Genomic DNA, 14,134 nt, shown 5'->3' on the forward strand with positions numbered 1-14,134 from the left:
TTCTTATATTGGCTGTGTGTTACATCAGTCACTGAGAGAAAGAGGCATACATTCTTTTTCTACACAGAAAAAGATCTGTGGGTTTTGTCAACAGCTTTGCCATGTTGTAAATCTGTAAACCTACAACAGATAACTACCATTTCTGACATTAAACTTCTTCATTTACAAAATGGGAATACTACCTAAGAGTCTAACACACAAGACTACTATGAGGCTCAAAGGAGAGAATGCATTTCTCTCTGCAGAAATTCGGCAGTTTACAGAAATACCCCATAAACCAAAGGTGTTGTGATTATTTAACAGGTTAAGAACCCTTTGGAGTTCAGTAAGACCTAAAACAACCAGAGTTACTCTGGTGATCCTTATAATGTTCTAAATTTTGTGTGTTTGAGTGACTTAATCCATTTGAGGATCTGGTAAAAGCTAATGATTTGCCTCCTAGAAATACATACATGGACACCAGAACTTTCATACCATTTCAGTGTATCCCTAGGCTACCTGGAGACAGGCATAGTAGTAAATAAATCTAGCATTAAGACCCTCTGTTCTAGATAGAAGAAGGTAATTTCAAGTGGTAGCTCTAAATAACTGAAAGAGAAAACATACAAATGTATATGACACTGATGATCTCACTGATGATCTTCAGAAAACTGTATAACTCCCTAATTAAAATATAGATATATATCAAATCTGTACTTACCTATCTGGATTTATTAGTGATCGTATAGTGATAGCAGCCTTTAAACGCTGCTTGACATCTAGGTAACTAGAAGGTTCATCAAACATGAAACTATGGAAAAGAAAAGCAAATATAGTAATTTGTAAGACAAATATAATTCTCTTACATGCTATTTTAAATCCCTGTAATATAGTTTCTGATTTAACAACAATCCCCTCTTACACTAATGAGGAGTCCACTGCATAAGGGTAAGAACTTCTGTACTCTGTTCAGAAGTAAAAAGATGAAAAAAAATTATGAAAGCAGGGCTGCATATCAAGCTGGGGAGAGTGCTTAGGATAACTTACAAATTATTATTTCTTCATGAAAAATATTCTAATATAGTCTGAAGTAATTCAGACAGGTTTCTCTTGATGAGCTGAAGTCAGATGCATTAAAAAAAAGTAAGAGTTTTTGAAAAGCAGGGCACCACAGAGAATTATAGAATACTCTGGGGAAAAGAAGGACTCTGCATTGGATGCCAGAGCAGAAATGTGGAAAAAGATGGGAGCAAAAAGTATCTCGGAGAAGAGGCGTACTGGAAAGTAGGAAGGAAACTTCTTCCTTTTTTTCTCTCACATGGCATTCCACTCTTTTAGGGTAACTTAAAAGACCTCATATTCTACTTGAGATTATTAAAAAAAAAAAAAAAAAAAAAAAATCCTTTCATGTATAGAGTTTAAATAATAAGCAACTAGTTATATTTAAAAAGTGCTGCAATCCATAAGTTGTAAAGTACTCATCTTAAATAAATGAGTTATTGTCCCCTTGCGGGAATAACAGGAATGGGCGGGCAACTGATGCATTAACTGTTACAATATCCTATCTCAAAAGGAGAACCTGAAATACTATTCTGTTAATTTCTCTCAAAAGCACTGTTTTATTAGCAGTATCACAAATAAAAACTCTAAAATAAGGATTAAGATATACAAAAGGTATAAAGCAACCTACATATCAGCTTTCTGTATGCAAACGACAGCACACGCAAATCTCTGCAACTCTCCTCCTGAAAGGTCTTCAACATTTCGTTCTTTTAGATGGGTTAAATCTACAAAGAACATAGCATTGTGTTCAATGTTGAAGTTTTATTTTACCTCTTCTTGGCAAAACGTATACTATACATCATTCTGGGTGTGAATGATGTCTCAGTTGTAAACTGCGTTAACACAGAATGTAAATATGAAAATTACTAAAAAATTTTCCCATTAATTTCAGCAATCCATATAAAAGATATCTGTCTTTATGAGGTAAGTTCAGGGCCTATTAAAACATATACACAAAATAAACACTTACCAAGCTGCTGACATACAATTGCTTGTGTCTTTGTTTCATCCTTTCGGTCCAAAATAGACCCCACTGTCCCCTGTCACAATATACCGGAAATAGTTAACTACTTTTCTTCAATATTCAAATGAGTTACTAAGTAAAACAAGTTTAGTCTAAGACATTTTTGATACGTCTACAAATATGCATAATACATAAATTCCTCTAAAAGTAACTGACCTTTGCAGCCTTGGGTATCTGGTCTACATACTGAGGTTTGATAATGGCTTTTAAGTCATCTTCTAGAATCTTGGTAAAGTAATTTTGCAATTCAGATCCACGGAAGTAAGTCAAAATTTCTTGCCAATCAGGGGGATCCTAGAAATATAATTATCTGAATTTAGTAATACACAATAATGCAAAAAGGATGACTTTACAGTTGACTTCTGAACAATATGTGTGAATTTTTTTGATAATTACAATAAAGTACTGTAAATGTTTCTTCTCTTCCTTATGATTTACTCAATAACATCTTTTCTCTAGCAGACTTTACCATAAGGATACAATAATAATACATATGTGAAATAAGTAATTAATTGTTCTTGCTAAGGCTTCTGGTTGACAGCAGGCTCTTAATAGTTAAGTTTTTGGGAAGTCAAAAGTTAAATACAGACTTTTGAATCTTTGTGTGGGGGTCAACACACGTAACACCCGCACTGTTCAAGGATCAGCTCTATATTCAAAGAGAACCCTCAGGCATCTTAAGTTTAGATGGCTAAGAGTTTAAGGAAACTCAGATTTGTCAGTTAAGTAGCATTAACAGATCTTAATTAAAAAGGAGTTTCATCCATATACATATTTTATCCATATATAGTTTCTCAGCATTAATTAATAATGTTGAAAATAACATTTAAAAAAATATATACTCTCCTTCAAAGTCTCAAAAAACTGACCTACGTACTCATTTTCATAAGGTGGTATACATACATCATACTTTCCAAGGTTTGGCTTTTGCTTTCCTGCTAAAATTTTTAAAGCAGTTGACTTTCCAATTCCATTAGTTCCAACTAATCCCAAAACTTCACCTGGACGAGGGATAGGCAACCTGTTGTAAGTATGTAAGAAAATAATAAAACAACTTGGACTTAGGTAGAAAAAGATACATATTAGGATTATGTATTTTAATGCACATGCACTCCACACACATCCATTAATAAGCTAAGAGATGTATGCCAGATATTATTGGCTATTAGAAAAAAAAAAAAAAAAAACAGCCAAGATTAACTTAAACCGTTAATTGTTAGAAATACATCCATGACCAATATTATTCCAAATTTTATTTTTCAGTTTTCATTCAAGTCCACTCTAAAGTAATTCTCCTTTACATATAAGGCTGAGTTTTATGGTATAACCAAATGCTTTGGTACAAAATTACATAGCAGGTGCACCTCACATTGTCGTCTTTTTTTTTTTTGGCCTGCCATTTACTTACAAGGAGAAAAGTGCCACATCAACCAGAAATATTCCACTTCATTCTCCCTGTTGCAGTAGGCTCTTTAAAGCTGGCAGGTTGAGAAATACCTTTTTATTAGTAAATCTAGACTCCCAGATTCAAAATATAAGTGTTTAGCAGATTAAAAACCTCAAAGAACTCCTGTGATTTAACAATATATGTCCAAGTTCAGAGTAATATCCTCTGTATGTGAGATTAATGGATAAATAGAGAACAAGTTCCCTTAAAAGTTATTTTGGGGATAAGGGTATTATTAATAAGTGATTCTCAACCTCACTTGTATATCTGAATCCCCTCGGAGATTTTACAACTTACTGAGGTCTAGATTCTGTAACTGGAGATATGATGTAATTGTAATTCAACTGGGCTGAAACCAAGGTATTAGTTAAAAAAAAAAAAAAAAAAAATCCCAGGTAATTCTAATGTTAGCCAGAATGAACTACTGACATAGACAGTTTGATTCTGTATCAGTTATAGTTTTGCATTTCTCTTTAGTGGACGGTTAATACCTTTTCCCATTTTTATACTTCACTGAAAATTCCAAATGTATTTTATTTTTGACCGAAGTAAAGAGATATGTTGACTTGAAGATATACCTGTGAAGTTTGAAGGCATTGGCACAATATCGATGTGTTGTTTCTTTTTCCAAGTTGCTTGGTAAATTGACAATTGATAAGGCGCCAAAGGGGCATTTCTGTTATTTAAAGTAAAGAATTTTGTGTTAATTTTTAGAAGTATACCATATGACTGGAGCGCCTGGATGGCTCAGTTGGTTAAGCATCTGACTCTTGATTTTAGCTCAGGTCATGATCTCAGGGTTGTGGTTCAGAGCCCCATGTCAGGTTCTGCACTAAGTGGGGAGTCTGCTTGAGATTTTCTTCCTCTGCTCTCCCCACCACGCATGTGCTCTAAAATAACTGAATACATCTTTAAAGAAAAAATACATACATACATACATATATTTATGACTAAAATGAATATATTAAGAATTTTTTTATAAGCAATCTTCCAAATGTGGTAATTATGGGGTGCCTGCTGGTTCAGCTGGGAGAGCATGTGACTCTTGATCTTGGGGTCTTGAGTTCAAGCCCCACACTGGGTATAGGTATTAAAAAAAATAATAAACTTAACAAAAAAACCCCACCCAAATTTGGGAATTTCACAAAGATATCATATTGCTTCACTTTCTTTTCTTATTTACTTTAACAATAAAAGTTCAGTTCCTTGAAGGCAAGAATCACAATAAAATATTTTCTTCTTAGTGACTAGCATATTTTCAGACTTTAATATGTTTTTAATACTTATTAAAAAACCTTACAAAAATTGAGGGTTTTATTTTCTCTTTTTTAAGATTATCTTGCTAAGAGGCAAGATAAACCATGATTACTGAGTATATCATTCCATATGCAGTTATGACAGATGACTTATCACTACTTCCTTCTTCCTGTTTTTGTATGCTTTCTTCCCCTACTTTGTAGAGTCCCTTAAGGTCTTTTGGTTAAGGTTTAGTTTTACGGTGGGGCACCTGGGTGGCTCAGTGGGTTAAGCCTCTGCCTTCGGCTCAGGTCTTGATCTCAGGGTCCTAGGATCGAGCCTCACATCGGGCTCTCTGCTCAGCAGGAAGCCTGCTTCCTCCTCTCTCTCTGCCTGCCTCTCTGCCTACTTGTGATCTCTGTCAAATAAATAAATAAAATCTTAAAAAAAAAAAAAAAGGTTTAGTTTTACGGTTAGTACTTTATGGACTGCACTTTTTTTGGGTCTATTTATATGCCATCAACAGCTAGAGTAATATTTGCACAGAGCAAGGATTAATGTCTTTTCATCAGTTTTTAATCATCTCCTGTGAAATTGATATTCTGTATTCCAATTGAGTAAATTCACATTAAAAAAATTAATTCATTACTTAACTCAAAAAACAACTGATTATCAATCAGATAAATATCCAAGGAACAAGAATGGCAAGAACTGGAAGGTTATTTAAGAGCATAAATGTGACTAGAAAAATTTCTCAGAAATTTATAAAGGTACATCCAAAGAGTATAACCCTAGATTAGAGATCTGTTTAGCAGAACTGTTCAAAGACCTGAGACAATCAATTAAAAAGTCTCTGCAGGTAAAGATTTCAGTGAATTCCCATGTTGTAAGAACACAGAGAATTAAAAAACAAAAACAAAACTCCTGTATTCTATTAATTCTTTACACAAGATAGTTTTCTGCCAATGAAGTTACCTCCATTTACAGAAATTTCCTATTATTCTATCAATGTACAAAAAATGTTTATAGGCTGCAAAGGAATCTAAGCTTCTTTAAATCTACAAGAAAAAAAAATCCATACTGATTATCTGTGAGGTACATTTTGTACAAATCTTAGTGTTCAGAGGGTATTAACTCCTACCCCCAGATTCATCACATGGGTATCTTTTCAGCCACTGAAGTATACCCCAAATTTTGGAATCTCATTTTTCTACAGCAGTGAAGAAGAAAAGAGAGAAGATAATATATTGTTCAAAATCAAATCTCCAGCACCCACAACACTGACAGGCATATAATTAGAAATTAGTAAATGTTTGCTGGCAGGAATGTTTCCTGATTACACTTTCAAAACAAGGGAAAAAATTTTTAGATACCAAGGAAATCTTTCTGGATACTTAACTAAGGAATCAGAAACCAATGTGAAACATAAGCCTTATAGACTCAGTTAACAGGGTGGTACCCATACTCTGGTAATGTTCCTTTCTAAAAATATTATCTACAAGGAAAAATACCTAAATTAAGAATTTAATGTACTGGTTCTTAAATATTGTTTATGAGCTGAATTTGGAAATCTACCATTTTAAAGTTATAAACTCTAACCAAACTATTCAATGCAACAAAAACTGAGGTATTCTGAAAAATAACACTATTGTGGTAACTCCAACAGAAGAATGGATAATATAGCAGAAGCACTAAGGAATTAGGTTAAATTTTTTTTTTAAAGATTTTATTTATTTGACAGACAGAGATTACAGTAAGCAGAGAAACAGTCAGAGAGAGGAGGAAGCAGGCGCCCCGCTGAGCAGAGAGCCCGATGTGGGGCTTGATCCCAGGACCCTGGGATCATGACCTGAGCCGAAGGCAGAGGCTTTAACCCACTGAGCCACCCAGGCGCCCTGGAATTAGGTTAAATTAAAACAATTTTGGCTGTATGCATTTCTGTTTAAAAGGTGTGATTTAAAATTAAATACAGACCTGAAAGAATTATATATAACATGACTCACGCTTTTTGTGTTTACATTTCCAAGAAGTACTTGTAAAGACATGGGAAAGAATGTCCTTCTCATAAAAAGGTGAGGGAAAAAAGGGGTGAAAAAAAGAAATTAATTTTGGTTGGAAATGGCTTTCCAAAGTTGAGTAAGGCAAGGATAACTTTTACATAGGGTGGTTTAATTAATTCAAAAGCAACAATATTAAATATTAGATTATTGATAATTTTCTTAAATTTACATTTTTAATTCATTGCTTTATATTTTGCCTCTTTAAAAATAGCTATAATGTATTTAGAATTTTCTGACTACTCAGGTTCCAAATTTGATCCCAAAAATAAAATATCACTTACCTTAATACAAATACCACAACCAATACAAAGGGTTTCAGAAATCCATGCTATTTTGCTCTGGGGTGTAACCTCTATGCATAATTTTCCTGGCAAAAGAAAAATAGAGTTTGGTTATTTTCCCTGTCATTCTAATTTTCTTGACATTGTTACTTAGGTAATTCTGGTTCCAAAGCTCCATAGAGAAGCAGATTTTCAAAAACAGAGGCCACACAAAGAAATACAATTGAGACAATATCCTAAAAACCAGTGCTGGGGCGCCTGGGTGGCTCAGTTGTCGGGCATCTGCCTTCAGCTCAGGTCATGATCCCAGGGTGCTGGGATCAAGCCCCATGTCAGGCTCCTTACTTGGCAGGAAGTCTGATTCTCCCTCTCCCCCCGCCCTGCTTGTGTTCCCTTTCTCACTGTGTCTTTCTCTCTCAAATAAATAAATAAAATCTAAAAACAAAAACAAAACCCAGTGCTCTGCAGGGATTAATTATAAAATAATTAGTATATATTACTATTGGGGAAGAAAATTTAGAACTACGGCAGATCCTGAAAGCTTTATTATTTTTTTTTAAGTTTATTTATTTAAGTAGTCTCTACTCTCATGGTGGGGCTCAAACCTATGACCCCAAGATCAAGAACTGCATGCTCTTCTGACTGAGCCAGACAGGTGCTCCCCCCAACAGTTTTATTTTTAAGCTGTCTGACCTGAATATCTAATTCACAAAATATGCCTTGGAAATGGTATTGCAGAAAAAGGCATATAATACATAGCTAAATCAGTGAAATTCCAAAAAGGTATGTAGTCATCCAACATACACACGGAATTAATCTTGACATTAAGGATATTAATAATGGAATTTCTAAACAGCATGGTAGAATATAATGGATGACATCTAAAGTTTCTTTTAAGATTCAAAAAGCTTGTACCTCACTAATACAGTAAAAGTAACAATTACCTTAACATAACCCTTAAAGACTACCAATACTTCTGGACTATTTTTAAATTTATTTAATCTTGAAAATATAGCAAAACCTCATGAATTAGCCATTCTTATTAAGCTGTTCATTTTTGCTTTTTAAAATGAGAATACTATCAAAAACAAGTATTTTGGTATTCCTTTCTCCATGACTTAAGAGTAATTATAGAACTTTTCTAGAACAGCAAGAATCTCAGTAACTGATTTTATAGCCAAAATTAACTTTAAAAAATAGATAATAACACATTATTCTACCATTAACAAAACAGGATCATTTAGTCACAAAGCAGTAAGAAAAATTAAGAGTAAAATCTGGCCTTATCTCGGGGCGCCTGGGTAGCTCAGTGGGTTAAAGCCTCTGCCTTCGGCTCAGGTCATGATCCCAGGGTCCTGGGATCGAGCCCCACATCGAGCTCTCTGTTCCTCGGAGAGCCTGCTTCCTTCTCTCTTTCTCTCTGCCTGCCTCTCTGCCTACTTGTAATCTGTCTGTCAAATAAATAAATAAAGCCTTAAAAAAAAAGAAATCTGGTCTTATCTCTATACTTTAAAGAAACTAATAGGAAAAAAAGTACATGCCTAGAGAACTATGAAGCCAATTTATTTCTTTTAAAACCTTCTTTTATCTTTAAACAGCTTACCCATTCGAACCACAGGGCAACTCTTTTTGCACTCCTGCCGACATTTCTTAGGCTTACATTTGTCATGGTTGACAATAGCAATTCTTGTTAATTTATCCGCCATAATTCTAAGAAAGTAAGAATATCCAGCTCTTCTATTAAAGAAAAATTAACAAAATTATGCACAGTCAATGCAATTAGTTAAGAGAATTGAATCATAGGCATAGAAGTTAGAGAGGAGAACATAATTTATGACTATATTCAGATATAACTCTCTGGAACTACTAAAAAAACTAGTAAAAGCAATAAAGTCATTTTGTAGGGCTGAGAAAACAATATCTTACATATATACTACTAATCAGAAGATTTATAGAAAAAAAGAAAAAAACACTATTTTCAATGGTCACAAAAAAGAAAAGATCTAGGAATCAAGTTAACAAAAATATATACATGTGAGGAAACTTTCAAACCATAACTGAGAAACATAAAAGACCTGAATAAATAGGATGACATACTCTCAGTTTTTATAATATAGAATAATCAATACCAGAGATTTCAACCTTTCCTAAATTTATATTCAATCCAATTTCAAAGAAAAATAAAACAAAACAGACAAACTAAACGGGAAAGCTAGTATGCAAAAAAAAAAAAAAAAAAAATGGCTAGGAAAAGGAAAAAGAACAAAGGGGATGGGGAAACTATACTTGATAGATGGACAAAAATGATATAATGTCTCCGTAATTAATACTGATATTAGTGTCTGATATAGTCCAATAAAACAGAATAGGAGCTGATGTGAAAAATACATAATAAAGATGTTTATTCCCTCCCTCAAATTAAGTATTACTTCATGTCTTATTTGATTATTAATGATGCTACTAATGGAAGTTATTATTAAGGCTGTGACCATGATGTTCATCAAGGGGAAAAAATAAAACTGCATTTCTCTGGGAATTTGTAATATGGCCATGGTGAATTTTATGCTAACAACATTAAAAGGAAAAGAGGACGAAGGAACCATAAGCATAGACTGCACTCACTTTTAAAGCTTTTATAAATCTTGATAATTCACAGTGCCATCAATTATGCAACTAAGGTCAAAATGAACTTAAAAATCTTCTACAATACTGGGCTTTGTGACAGACATCAGATTTCTTAGCATAGTGATTCAAATAAGTAATTTCAAAAACTATCTTGAAATTCCAGGTTATTCCAGGATGTAATTAATGGTAGACCCTGAAGCCAAAAGACTACCTTTTGGTAGTTAGTCTGTTGGCTTTTTCTGTCAAGGGCTGTGATAATTCTGATTTCTTTTCTTTTCTTTTCTTTTCTTTTCTTTTCTTTTCTTTTCTTTTCTTTTCTTCCTTCCTTCCTTCCTTCCTTTCTTTCTTTCTTTTTTTTTTGACTGACTGCTTCCCTTTGTAGACCTTTCTCACATGCTGTAATACCATTAGGCTTAAAGAGGGATAAAACAGCATGTTCCTCAATGCTGCTCCCAGACTATCTTCTATTTCTCTCCTCCCTACAAAGTCAGCTTTTGCTTCTCATATCATCAAACTATTTTAGTCATTCACTGACCATCAAATCTCTCCCTTCCATTTAAGGACTACTCTGGGCCATTTTCCACTCTCTTTTACTGCTCCTGTCATAATTTTTGATTTCAGCATGTTCATAGATGATCTTTGTATTAATAGCTTGTCTTCTTATCAGTAACCTCTCTCCTCCAGTGAACTTTCTTTTACCCTCCCTCAACCTTCTCATTCCTTTGGTGAAATCCTTGACCTTGTTATTACCAATAACTGCAATCCTTCTATAACCTCCATTTCAAATACCCCATTTTTCAACCACCACTCCCTATCTTTTCAGTTGTACCCAACAGTCCAACAACCCTTTGAACTCCCCCATTCCTTACACTTACTGTATCTTTTGATTCTATCACATTTTCACTATCCCTCAGCTTTTGTATCTTCATGTCCCTCTGAACTTGGCTAAATATCCCTCTCAGTCATTTATACCCTTACTACAATCCTGGTTACATACCACTCTTCATCTGCACACATAAAGCTGAAAATGGGTAGACAAAAAGCCAAGCCTGCTGACTAGGGAGCCCTTATGCCAAACAGCAATCACATTATATGTATTTGGTGGACAGTGAAGTCTACTTGTACACTTGCTAAGGGGAATATTCTAACAATTCTCTCCCGTCTTCAACATCATAAATTACTCTTTCCACTGGCTCGTTCCTATTAGCACTCAAACATTCTATTATCTGACTCTATCTTTTCCCATTTCTTTACTTCTCCTTCCTTTTATATCAAGACTACTTCAAAGAGTTGCCTATAGTCAGTGTTCCAAATTCCTATGTATTTTTTCTGGACTCCATTTCAGACTTTAGTGCCCATTATTCTATCAAAACACCTTATCAGGTCATCGCTACTCTACATACAGGTAAAACAAATAGCTAATTAATGGTTCTTAACTTAGTTTAACACTTACTGCATCTGACACAATTTATGACGTTTTCCTAAAGATAGAAAATCTTTCTTAACTTGGTTCTGGGACACAGCACTAATCTGATTTTCCTCCTATTTTCTTGGTCATTTTTCCTTATCTTCTAGGCTACTGAAAGTTGAGAGGTGCGCTAATAGTCACATTTTTAAATCTCTATTCATTCTTTAAGGTATTCTATTCTGATCTCATGGCTTTAAATCCTATTTATATGCTGTTAACTCCTCAATTTCTATCTCTAGCCAGGATACCTCTCCTAACCCTAAAATTACATATCCATCTACCTGACTACCCAACATCTCTTCTTGAAGGTCTAACATGCATCTCCCAAATTAAAGTCCTAAAGTCCCCACCAAAATTTGCTTCTCTAGCAGTCTTGCCCATTCTGTTAAATGACAACTCCAGTCTTCCATTTACTCTAGCCAAAATTCTTGAAGTTATCTTTTACATGCCACAATAGCAAATTCTGTCCAATTTACCTTCATGATCTGACCACTTCTCATCACTGTGGTCTAAGCCACTACTATTTCTCATATGCATTACTCTAATAGTTTCCTATCAGGTCTTTCTGCTTTACTCTTACCTCCTTCTACTTCAACTCTTGATGGTTCCTTCTCACTACACAAGCCAGGATGATCCTTTTTAAGTAAAAGTCAGATCTGGATGTGAGGGCGATCTGGCTGTGACATCTGTAACCCCACTGATCGCCAGGGTTGATTTGGATGATCTGGCTGGCTAGGTGGGTGTCCCCTTCCTCCCTCACCGCTCCATGTGCGTCCCTCCCGAAGCTGCGCGCTCGGTCGAAGAGGTCGACCTTCCCCGATAGAGGAGAGGACCGTTCTTCGGTCAAGGGTATACGAGTAGCTGCGTTCCCCTGCCAGAACCTCCAAACAAGCTCTCAAGTATAAGTCAGATCATGTCACTTCGATCATGTCATTCCTCTCAACACCTGCAGTGGCTTCCCTACTCATTCTGAATAAAAGCCAAAGTCCTTAAAATAACTAATGAGGTACTGATCAGCCTCTATTACCTCCTGATGTCATCTCCACCTACTCTAGCTCTTGTTCATTCTGCTCCAGCCACACTGGCTCCCTGCTGTTCTTAGCACACATCAGACATGTTCTTGCTTCAGGGCTCTAACATTTTCTATTCCCTCTGCTTCTAATGCTATTCCCCCTAGTGAGTTACAAGACTCACTACTTCAAGTCTTTAATGTTTATTTCTAACTACAATACCTATAATATAGGTATAGTATAGAATAGTATAGTATAGAGTATAGTATAATATAGTATAAACTATAGTTTATTTCTAACTATATTAATGTTTATTTTCTAACTGTACTACCAAAAAATATACCCTAATGATTGTTTTTTCTTCCCTGATTTACTTCTTTAGCGCTTTCTACTATACCACACAGTATGTATTTCATATATATGGGTACACATGGTTTATGTACATATTTATTGTGTGTATATACATGTATTTATATACTCCTCCTCTCTACACAATGTTTTCCCCACCCCAAGTAAAAGATACTCAAGAGGGCAAGGATTTCTTGTATGTTCAGCCCAATGGCCAAACCAGTGCCCAGCACATGATAAAAGCTCAAATATTTCTGTTGAATAAACAAGAAAATGAATTTGGATATAGTAAATAATTTCTGATAGGTTAAACTGAATCAGAAATATTGTCAATATTTCATAGTGACAGTTATCCACTAAAGTATATACTGGAAAAGAAATTACCCAAGAGGAGACTAAGTATTTATGTAATAAAGAGAATTACGGTAACTAAAAGATCCACTCTACCCCCTTAAAACCTGTAAAAACTGGTCCAGTTTTCATAATGACTAGAAGAGAAAGAAATTAAATGACTTTTGAATTGCTACAAAAAAGCTTTCACTCTAAGTGATCCCTAACTGAAGAGTTTTTAGTTATTAAAATAAAGCTGGACACCATACAAATCACCTGGTGAATGAATGTCATGAAGTTCCTTCTACAGGAACTTTTATCACACAAAACTTTTATCACACAATTGCTGATGCTAAACTTTATTTCTGCCAAACTACTAAAGTGTTTCATCTGTTATTTCAAACCATTTTAAAAACCAAGTGACTGAAAATGATGATGTATAGAAAAATAAAAACATACCAGAGATGATTAATAAGCTGATTTGTATAAGAAACAGAGATAAATTATAATCCATTTAAGACTAAGGAATATAAATTCTTTGTAGAACTCTTACTTGTGTCAACAATAATGACTAAATTTGTATATTATTTTCAAGAACTGGGGAGGAGGGATCCCTACTTTCTTTTTCAGTGACATACAGCACAGTGAAGCCGCGGGGGTGGGAGTAGTAACAGACTGCTGGAGACAAGAGAAACTTGAAGATATTTCAGGTCTGAAAACAAACTGCTCAAAACAGGTACTCAAATAATGACCCTCACTGTCATTCTTCCAGTTGGGAGGAAAAAAGGAAGTGAGAGGCATTATGGAAAGCATTTTTGGTCTAAGACCAAAATTATCATAACATCATGTGAAAGCATTTAAAAGACTGCTGTGCACAAATGACGCCTGATATCACATAAAATATTCCAGTCCATGGTTACTCTAAGTTATTAGTCTTATAAAACATGTAAGTTGGGAGTGGTGTACGATTCTTGATTTCAGAGTCTTAAACTGAACAGGTTTCTAAGAAGGGACACCCAATTAATACTTTTTTACTCTTTCAGAAATTTATTAAATGTTCTTAAAATGTTTTTAAGGGGCATAACAAGATTTTAAACACGAAAAAAAATACCCTTTTGGTACAAATACAGGTCAGAACCCTTGGTTAACACTGACGAAACATTACTGTCAGGTAGCTGATACGGTACGAATATTTTCAGTATATGAGACAAATGTACTGATAAATGCAACACAACTACCACTATCATAAATGCCTAGCTAGCAG

General features: G+C 34.6%; 1 protein-coding gene across 1 annotated transcript in view; it reads right to left on the bottom strand.

Moving 5' to 3' along the window:
* ABCE1 (ATP binding cassette subfamily E member 1) overlaps positions 1-14,134 on the bottom strand; it is a 32,104-nt gene that overhangs the window by 16,885 nt on the left and 1,085 nt on the right. Inside the window, exons 2-9 of the mRNA XM_082728265.1 lie at positions 8,693-8,826; positions 7,090-7,175; positions 4,091-4,188; positions 2,969-3,086; positions 2,222-2,359; positions 2,012-2,081; positions 1,670-1,766; positions 701-790 (exon numbers count right to left, since the gene is read on the bottom strand). Of these exons, the coding sequence (XP_082584391.1) occupies positions 701-790; positions 1,670-1,766; positions 2,012-2,081; positions 2,222-2,359; positions 2,969-3,086; positions 4,091-4,188; positions 7,090-7,175; positions 8,693-8,795 (800 nt within the window). The 5' untranslated portion in view covers positions 8,796-8,826. The remainder of the gene's footprint in view (positions 1-700; positions 791-1,669; positions 1,767-2,011; positions 2,082-2,221; positions 2,360-2,968; positions 3,087-4,090; positions 4,189-7,089; positions 7,176-8,692; positions 8,827-14,134) is intronic.

This window comes from Mustela nivalis, assembly GCF_964662115.1.
Source record: "Mustela nivalis genome assembly, chromosome: 4".
In the NCBI taxonomy this organism is placed as follows: Eukaryota; Metazoa; Chordata; class Mammalia; order Carnivora; family Mustelidae; genus Mustela; species Mustela nivalis.